We start from the raw sequence: 9,766 nt of genomic DNA on the forward strand, positions 1-9,766 counted from the left end.
TTCCATGCAGGACATCGGCAATGCAGCGGGATGGTCCACACCCCTCACGTCCGTCAGATTCTATGATCTAGATATGCAAGCCACTCCTGGCTCTTCTGTTCTCTCGTCCTAGCTGTGCTCTTCCACACTAGGCAGGGATTTGTAAGTCTGGCAGCGTGGGCATACTCGTTCCCATAGCGTTTCAATGCAGCTCGAGTTCCTGAAGGCGAACGTCTCTAGGTTACGCATGTAACCATGATTCCCAGAGGGAACGAGAGGCTCAATGCAGCGGCTCAAAAGCGCTCGTCAATGTCAAAATGTTTGAAATAGCCAATCAAATCGAAAAAGGCGGGATTGACTGTTTACAGACGCCGAGCTACGCGGCATTTGAATGCGAGCTGAGGTAAGCAGCTGAATAGCAAGACGATTCAGCAATATTTGCCAACTGTTTCCGATAAAAAAATGTTAAACGACAGACATTAATTTTCAGGGATATAAACTACTACTGGCATTTTCAAATTTCTTAATGCCATTTACATTATTCGTCACAATATAAGAAAAGAGTGAATGTTTGTGAATCTATATCCAGGCTTTCTTCTGTAATTTCATGCGTCTAAGAAAATGTTTTTAAAAATCCGTAAAATATCATTCTCAAACGTACTCTAGATAGAACATTGTAAATCTGAAGGCTTAGTAACAACCATCAAGTGCCGTGATTAGGAATTATAGCTTAATACAAAATATAATTTGCTAGCCTGTTTCACATGCATCACACACTGGCGGTCAAATGTTTAAAATAATTAAGACTTTTTATTTATTCATTTATTTTTTGAAAGAAGGCTGAATTTATTTGATCAAAAATACAGTAACAAATATTAATACTATGAAATATTACACTTAAAATAGTGGTTTTCTATTAAACATATTTTAAAATGTAGGCTAATTTATTTCTGATTAAAGCTGAATTTTTAGCATCATTACTCCAGTCTTCAGTGTCACGTTCCTTCAGAAATCATTCTAATATGCTGTTTTACTGCTTAATTATTATCAGTTATTATTTGTGATCAATTATTACTAATGGTCCTTATTATTATCAATACTGAAAACTTATTTTTTTTTATATATGCTTTTGCTTAATATTTTTGTGGAAACTGTGATAGGCCCTACTTTAATTTTTTCCGGATTACTTGATAAATACAAAGTTAAAGAATTCAGCATTTATTTGAAATATAAATAATTTGTGATAAGTATAAATATCTTTACTGTCACTTAAATTAATTTAATGCGACCTTGTTAAATAAAAGTATTAATTTACGTATATAGGCTATGTTTTTAATCTTACCCTAGACTGAATGGTAATGTATTATATTTTCTACAAAAATATTGAGCAGCACAACTGTTTTCAACATTGATATTAATCAGAAATGTTTCTTGAGCAGCAAATCTGCATATTTGAATGATTTCTGAAGGACCAATAGAAAGGCACCTTAAACCAGTGCACATTGTGCACTACATTCCAAGTCTTGTGTAAAAATTCTTTATTATTATCTTTATTAAAAATTATTTACTATTGGACATATACACAATGAAAGACAAATTATAATGTAAAGAAGTATGCCAGTCATTAATGATAATGATATAAGAATTTCAATAAATAAAAAAAAGATGCCATTTTTATTTCTGCATTGTGTTATATTTTTATGTTATTAAGAGAGGTGTTAAAAATGCTCTGTGCATAATGAGCTAGTGGGTTTGGTGGGTTTTTGTGGATCGGGTGTAGTGGGCCGCTCTATGCCAGAAAGTCCAGGGCCACTTTCTAGCCCCAGTCCACCCTGCTGTAGTGTGTTTTTCAATATTACATTTAAAATAAATATATTTTAAATGTACTAACTTGCAGCTTCATCACAAATGTGTAATTACAAATAAACTTAAATACATGACATACAAGTTGCAATAGAAATGACATTAAGTACATTAATTATATTTTATAATTAAAATATTTTAATTATATTGATGATGCTTGTCAGTACATTCAGCAGTACATTTTAACCAACAGAAATAAGTATGAAATTACATATTAAGATGTACTTAAGTCCTACTTATGAGTCAAAAACACTCAATTGCATTTAATATAAATTTAAACTATAATTAATTTTCTTTTAATTGTAAATAACATGCAATTAAATTTCTGAAATCATTAGAGTATATTGTTTTATTATGTAACAAATGCTGTTTTTTAAAAGTATGCTAAGTTTACTTAAACTTACATAATTATTATACAAATTAAATTATAAAATGAAATAATATAGAGTAGATGTAATAAAATTATATATTAGTTAGATATTACATTTGTATACTTATTTCCTATATACTTGTGTTCTGTATCAGAATGCAAACTCCTAATGCAACACAAGTATGCAGTGCATTTTATTGTTACCCATACAGTGCACATTAACATAAACTGTATTCTTCTACAATCAAAATTATATTATTTTGTCTATTAGAAACGACCTGAACAAAATCTGCAAGCATGCTTCTCTCTTTAGTCTTTACAGGGTCAAATTCAGGCCAGATGTAGCAACAGATGAGGAGATCTGATCTTGTCACTTGCCTTAAAGTACATTTAAAGTATAATGAAATACATTCAAGTTTAATCTGAGCACAAGCCTGTGCAGACGTTCACACTGCTGTGTTGGCCGTACCTCACGTGAGAGGCCCGTTTCCCAGGCCTTTCTCTTTCTCACCACAGCAGAATTCTCTCTCTTAGATTAGTTAATGGGATTGACGCAGCACAGCATGATGGTTTAAATCCGCTCGTCCTGACCTCATTTTGGCATTCTGCCATGAAGCTGACTTGTGTGTGTAATACCTAGAAGTTCACCAGAAATGGCCTCGGGGCGAGAACGTCGGGTGATGACAAGAGTGACAAAGCAAACATCCAAACGACTAATCTTGTCTCCTCACTTCCCTTTTCAACAAGATTAACTGAGAAAGAACAAAAAATGACTGCTGAAAATGTGTTTATGCGGTTTAAGGTTAAAAAAACACATTATTTTCCACATACTGTACATTATTGTTTCTCCTCTATGCCCCGCCTTTCTGAAACGCGTCGATTTTTACAAAGCTCATCGGTCTGAAAAGCTAGGTGTGCTGTGATTGGCCAGCTATCCAGTGTGTTGTGATTGGCCGAACACCTCAAGCGTGTGACGGAAATGTTACGCCCTTACCATACTGTGATGATGCCCTGAGCGACGAGACAAAACCAATAAAACCCATTACAAACGAGGCATTTGTTGCATGCATCCAGTGGGGACATAATTATGCATTATAATGACTTATACAGTCTTTTTAGGCGTCACGTTGCATCGCGCATCGCGCCGCGTAAACATAAAACCATGTCTGCATTTGTGATCGGAGAAACAACAAACAACAAGCGCTTACTCTACACTGCCCAAAAAACTCACTTTAAGAGAAAGGACAAATTGAAATCGCATCATATGACCCCTTTAATGTCATTTCTACTGAAACTTGAATGTCATTTAATCAAATATATTTGTAATTACACATTTGTATCGTATTGAGGAAGTTGCAATTTAGAACATTTAAAATATGCTAAATTAATGACATTTCTTTAAATGTAATTTCAAGTAACTCACTGCAGTATAATTATTAAAGTGCTTTACATGTGTTTCAGATGTTAGTCAACACATCAAACCAGCGTACTTCTTTAAATCACTACAAAAGATTATTAATGCACGATGATTTACACGGCAAAGTAAATCTATTAATTTGACATTATTATAAAGTGCATTTTGTGTATTTAAGTGTGTTAAGAAACAGTCATGAAAGTGAACTCTCTTTATGTGCTGTCAGACTCTGTTCCATGTTTTGTGTGTGTCCTGCTCCCCATGTGCCTTCCCATGCCCTTATTTGGTTAGTTTCCTGTTCCTGTCCTGATTAGTTTATTTCATTTGTCCCAGGTGTTTCCCTTGGTTTTATTGCTCCCAGGTGTGTCTCGTCATCCCCTCCTCCTGTGTGTGTGTATAAAGGTGTTCCCAGTCCCTAGTTCTCTGTCTGCTGTTGTACGTCTTTCTGTGTACGTCTTCGTGGAACGTCTTCCTGTGTTCATCTCCCTTGGTTCCTTGGTGCAAATAAAGTCCTGTCAACATATTCTCCAGCGTCTCCTCGTCCCTCGTGTGTGTGCAACGTGACAGAACAGCGGACCGAACAGTAAGCGGCATCCCTTCCCCGTGTTTGATTTCTGGTTTTTGTAAGTTTTTGTTTTGTCCCTTTTTTTCCCGTGCGCTCCTCGTGTGTGTGTATAAAAGTGTTCCCAGTCCCTAGTTCTCTGTCTGCTGTTGTACGTCTTTCTGTGTACGTCTTCGTGGATCGTCTTCCTGTGTTCATCTCCCTTGGTTCCTTGGTGCAAATAAAGTCCTGTCAACATATTCTCCAGCGTCTCCTCGTCTCTCGTGTGTGTGCAACGTGATATGTGCACTTAAGTGGCCTTTTATTTCAAGTGCACATTCAATACAATTAAGTGTGCTTCTTTTTTCCACAAGGTGTTATTCATTTAGCATATTATATTTTGTGCCTTCATTGCATAATAAATTACAATGATTGATTTTAAGGACATTTTAATTTTCACGTCTAAAAATGTTGGTAGTGTCGCCATAATTTACATTCATGCAAATTAGCAGCATCGTGATTCGCCAACAACCAATGGGAGAGCAGCCAGTGTCTCACCAACACAAATCCTTCAATTATACACCTATAATAACAAAATAAAGTTACATAATGGTGTTACAGTACCACCCTGGGAAGGAACTCGGATCAAGATTTGGCGGCAATCTGTCATGTTGAAATGAGTGACGCTGGCAAGTTAAGTGAACTGGGAGGTTATGCAGGGCATATATGTGGGGTTTATTATCTTTAGCATTAGCATTCAGCTTGATACTGACCTACAGAACATGTTGTGTGAGTTTACTTCACTTTTATGTGCATCCTGCTTATCATTTATGACGTTCAAAGCACTGGTTTTATGTACCAAACAAATAGCAGTCAACATCTGGTCAGTTGATCTCAGGTAAAGTGAGATGAACACAGCAAAAAGGACGTGTTCAAATGTGAAATGCATACGTTTTGTGGATGTACACCGTGTGCTCTCTGTCTGACCACAAAAGCACACTGAGTGCACAAGCAGGGCTTCTGCTGAGGAGGAAGTCACACAAACACACGTACACGTTCACACATTTCGTCAACAGGCAGTTTCACCTATTTACGTAACCAGATAGCCAAGAAACATAATTTAGTACCATGAGTCTTACTAATGGAGAATCTCTACAATTCTTCCTTGTCAAGACCGCCTGCAGTATGTGTGCTTATGAAATGCCATGCATGGCATACCGAGACATATTTTTGGGGTCCTCCACATTAAGCTTGCTGACAGGGTGAATGGTTGTGAAATATATGGGAGCTGTTGGAAGCGATAAATTCACAGACCCCTGCCTCACTACAACACAGTTTGGTCCTGCTGTCATTTGCAGACTTTATCAGCTATCATTTGGGCCGAAAAATGTGTCAGCCAAACAACTTTCATTGATAAAAAGATGAAGGGTATATTTAATGAAAGCATAAAATGGGTAATGCATAACCTTGTAAATCCACATTTAATGACAAAGACATTATGTAGAAGTTTTAATATGGAAAACAACCAACCCAGATGCAAAGCTTGACCATATAAAAGCCTACTGCGTCATATTTAATATGCAAATGTCTCTAAATTAGTAATAGAATTGAAACTTTCCTGAAAGAAACCTGTTGTACACAATCAACTACAGACCTTCTTTTGTCTGACTGATAATTCATACTTAATAAAACAAGTAAAATGCCTTTTAGTATAACTGCCGTGATTCATGTGTCTTTTTTTTCTGTGAAATCTTCACAGATTTTAGAAAGTAAATGTAAAAATGTCTTTTAGATAGTTATTAATATTTCAAGATGAACACTTACTGGACTGAAGGAACTTAATTGTCCATATATACACCATTTTGTGCAACTAAAGAGCTTTGATCATAAAACTAAGCATACAAAAATCTTACTTAGACATATAATTGGGAGAATTAGAGTGACAACTGACATTTGATTTACAGTGCAAGCTATGAGAAATTCATCTTACTTTTTGGTCATATTAATATTAGCATCTGCACCAAATTGCATATGTTGCTCTGTTTGGGCATTTGAATAAAACTGACTTATTTTTCCTCCTCGAATATAAGCTCTATATTCTCATTATCGTACTTATCACACATATACAAAACATTTTCTTCGTTTTTTAAAAAGATTTTGTCCAAAAGTTCAAAAAACTTTTCCATTGAGAAAAAAAAGTAGTTATACAGTTTATGTTAAATGTGCATTTATCACCTTCAGGCATTTATCTTTGCTATAAGCAGTGCTCCATATCTGCTTATTCAACACAGTCACATGCTGGTACAGACAGCATAAACGTCTGAGTTTGCTTCAGTTTGTTGACTTACATTTCCCACCCGTCCTTCACGGTGTGCGACATACATTGAATAACATGTTTTCCTCAGGCCCTGATGGAAAATGCTGCATGCATATTTTGCACGCTGTAGGTGTGTATATACAACTGCGTGTAGGGGCCAATGTACGTGATGCAATGCATGCACAGTCTATAAGAGCTAAAGAGGACAGTTGATTGAGAAATGGATCAGTTTAAGTCAGAGGTTTCAAACAAATGCATGCGCCTCAGTTTCTCTGATTATAACCCCATGCAGCACGTCAGTTGTTTTTCTTCTACATTTCACTGATTTCAGTCCACTGAAATGGAGCACATCTGATTGAACACTTTGTAAAACCTCAAACCTCAAAGACCATCACTGTACACACATTCCAGTTTTTTTGTGTTCAAGTGTCTGTTATATAGATTTATGTAAGTGTATATACATAAATCTTATTTTTATTATTATTCCATTAGTTTGAAGCTATTTTTTTGCCATTGTTATATTGCATATTTTCTTTTTCGTGTCATTACTTACATATTTGTATAATGCTTTGGCAGAATAGCATGTGAACACAGTCATGCCAATAAAGTACTTCAAAATTATTTTAAATGAATTAAGTTTAATGTTAGAGGGGAGCTGATATTTTTTTGCTTAACTTTTAGCAAACCACATAAATCTGTCACTGAGGAATGATGCAGTAAAATAAGATGAATATCATTGCACTAAACACACCCTGGACTATAGCATGCATTTCAACTGAATAATAAAAAAAAATTAAATAGATAAATAATAAAAATAAAAAAAATAGCAAAGATGCAACAAGTTGACGTTTTGTAAAGTCCAGCATGTGCAGTTCTGAAATCAAAGCACTAACGCTTATGTTATTTTGATATTGCTTTGATAAATCTTGCATGCACTGTAAAACACTGGTTAGTTAAAGCTCTATAATCAGGTGATTTATTGTAAGAGCTCATTATAGTTACAGTTCATACACTGAAGAGAAATATCGCCACCTGCCGGCTACCTGATGATACATAAGAAAAACTCTACTCTTAACATGAAAATGTCCTCATTTACTTACATTCATTATAAACACGACTTTCATGGAAGTGAATAAAGACTGGGTTTGTCAAACTACAGAATAAAAATGCATCAGATGACTTCACATGCTGCCTAAAAATCTAATTTTCTGTACCATTAATTCATTTTTCCATATTTATTATTCTCACACACACACACCAAGCTTAAAACAGATGAAGTCACTCTTACAGGTGTACTTCACAATTCAAGGGTGTAAACGTGAGATGCATTAAATATGCAGGTCTGTATTGTCCTCCCCTGTCTGACAAAAAGGAATGATGGCTTCTGTGCACTGCCTTTTTAATCAGAGCTTTCCAATTACAGTAATAAAACAGAAATTAAAAGCAGACTATCTTTGAGTAACATCCCAGCACTGTTGGAATAGCAGCAGTATCTGTTTATGTGAAGCAGCTTAGAAATGCCAGAACAGCATCTTTAGTAGCAGCACTGACTCTCTGGATCTTAACAACATTAATCAGTCACAATCAGATTCAGCATGTGTCAAGATAGCAAATGAATTAAGACACTTCTTCTTGAAATATATACTTTCAGTCTCACTCATAGACACATTCAGTGGGAAGAGCTTTAAATAAAATGCCTCTTAAAACACATTAGTAGACAGCTTCATCCATATTGTCCTCACTGTCTGCTCCGAAATCCTCTCCGTTGTCAAAGTAAGACATGATGTAGTCTGTCTCCTGAAACACAGCACACATATTCTGCTGTTAAAAATGCTTTGCTAAGTTGCTAGGATATTACAAGAAGGATAATTACCAAAAAAAAAAATATATATACATTTCTGCCACCCTACAGCCTCATTATTTGCTCTGAGGAACACAAAAGAAGATATTCTGCAATAAGGCTAAGACACTTTTTCCATGCAGTGAAAAGTAATAGTGATTTATACTGCCAAAAGACTAAAGCAGCATACAACAAAAATCTCCTTTTGTGTTCGAGAAAAGGAAAAGAGGGAAAGAATATATCATATACATCATGACAACACCACAAAGAATGTATGTTCTGATATTTTTTCTTACATCTTCAAGCTCCTCTTCATCATAGTCTTCATCCGCATCTGGCTCCTCCTCATTCTGTTTCTTCTTCTCTTCATCCTCCTCTTCCTCAGAATGCTGCTCTTCTTCTCTTTTCTCAAGTGTCTAAACGTCATTCCACAATATTAACATTACTAATGTGCTGCATACACATTAAACAGCGAGAAAACATTGTGTTTTCTGTGAACATATACCTCTAGTTTTTGGAGAACCTCTTCTTTACCAGCAGCTGCTTTTGGTTTTCGTGTGAGTTGTGGCTTGGCACCTATGACTTAAAATGGAGCAGAAGTATTGGAAAAACTCATATTATAACATGTATTAGCATTAGTATCAAGACTGTGAACCCACACACATTAGTAATGATAATAATAGAGTTTCTTTCACCTGTTTTCCGTGGTTTCCGCACTTTAATGCAAAGCTCTTTTGGCATTCGGCTCCAGTCTGGAATGAAATTGAATATTTTTTAGGAAGAACTGACTTTTAAAAGCATTTGACTATAAAGCAAGTCAGCTGTAGCACAATAACTAAAGAATGGTACTGATAGTACTCACCTGGACTCCATTCAATGCAGTTGTTCTTCGTCTCTCCATTTTGATATTTATCAGAGTAACGAGCCACATCTTAAAAAAGAAAACAATAAAGAGAGCCGCTCAAACCTGATCTTCAACGATCAATGCCTGAAGGGTCGTTGGCTTTGAATATCTCAGTGACTGCCGACAGTTCAAATGCAAATCCAGGAGACCTCGCTGGATCCGCATCCGTTGTGCTCAGAACTGGCCACTCTTTATACACCAATGTATCAATGAATACACCTCTACCAGTCTTACCTGTCTTTGTTCTGGCTGCTTTTATGTGGAACGGCAGGTTCTTGCTGGAGGCTCTCAGCTCCTGCTTAAGAGCGAGCATGTAGTCCACCTCTTCTCCTGTATGCAGAGGTACTGGCCTAAACTGCATAGGCTGAATGAAAAGTAATATGATTATTTATATTAAATAATATTACATTTACATTTAGTAATTTAGCAGACGCTTTTATCCAAAGCGACTTACAAATGAGGCCAATGGAAGCAATCAAAATCAACAGAGCAATGATATGCAAGTGCTATAACAAGTCTCAGCTTAACGCAGTACACA

General features: G+C 35.9%; 1 protein-coding gene across 1 annotated transcript in view; it reads right to left on the reverse strand.

Moving 5' to 3' along the window:
* Positions 1 to 7,721: 7,721 nt before the first annotated feature.
* The window catches only part of LOC107672826 (DNA-directed RNA polymerase III subunit RPC7-like), a 6,913-nt gene continuing 4,868 nt past the window's right edge, over positions 7,722 to 9,766 (reverse strand). Inside the window, exons 3-8 of the mRNA XM_016466193.1 lie at positions 9,463 to 9,592; positions 9,187 to 9,255; positions 9,020 to 9,076; positions 8,830 to 8,906; positions 8,621 to 8,740; positions 7,722 to 8,281 (exon numbers count right to left, since the gene is read on the reverse strand). Coding sequence (XP_016321679.1) covers positions 8,195 to 8,281; positions 8,621 to 8,740; positions 8,830 to 8,906; positions 9,020 to 9,076; positions 9,187 to 9,255; positions 9,463 to 9,592 — 540 coding nt within the window. The 3' untranslated portion in view covers positions 7,722 to 8,194. The remainder of the gene's footprint in view (positions 8,282 to 8,620; positions 8,741 to 8,829; positions 8,907 to 9,019; positions 9,077 to 9,186; positions 9,256 to 9,462; positions 9,593 to 9,766) is intronic.

Source organism: Sinocyclocheilus anshuiensis, unplaced genomic scaffold, assembly GCF_001515605.1.
Source record: "Sinocyclocheilus anshuiensis isolate Anshui unplaced genomic scaffold, SAMN03320099.WGS_v1.1 scaffold132, whole genome shotgun sequence".
Lineage (NCBI taxonomy): Eukaryota > Metazoa > Chordata > Actinopteri > Cypriniformes > Cyprinidae > Sinocyclocheilus > Sinocyclocheilus anshuiensis.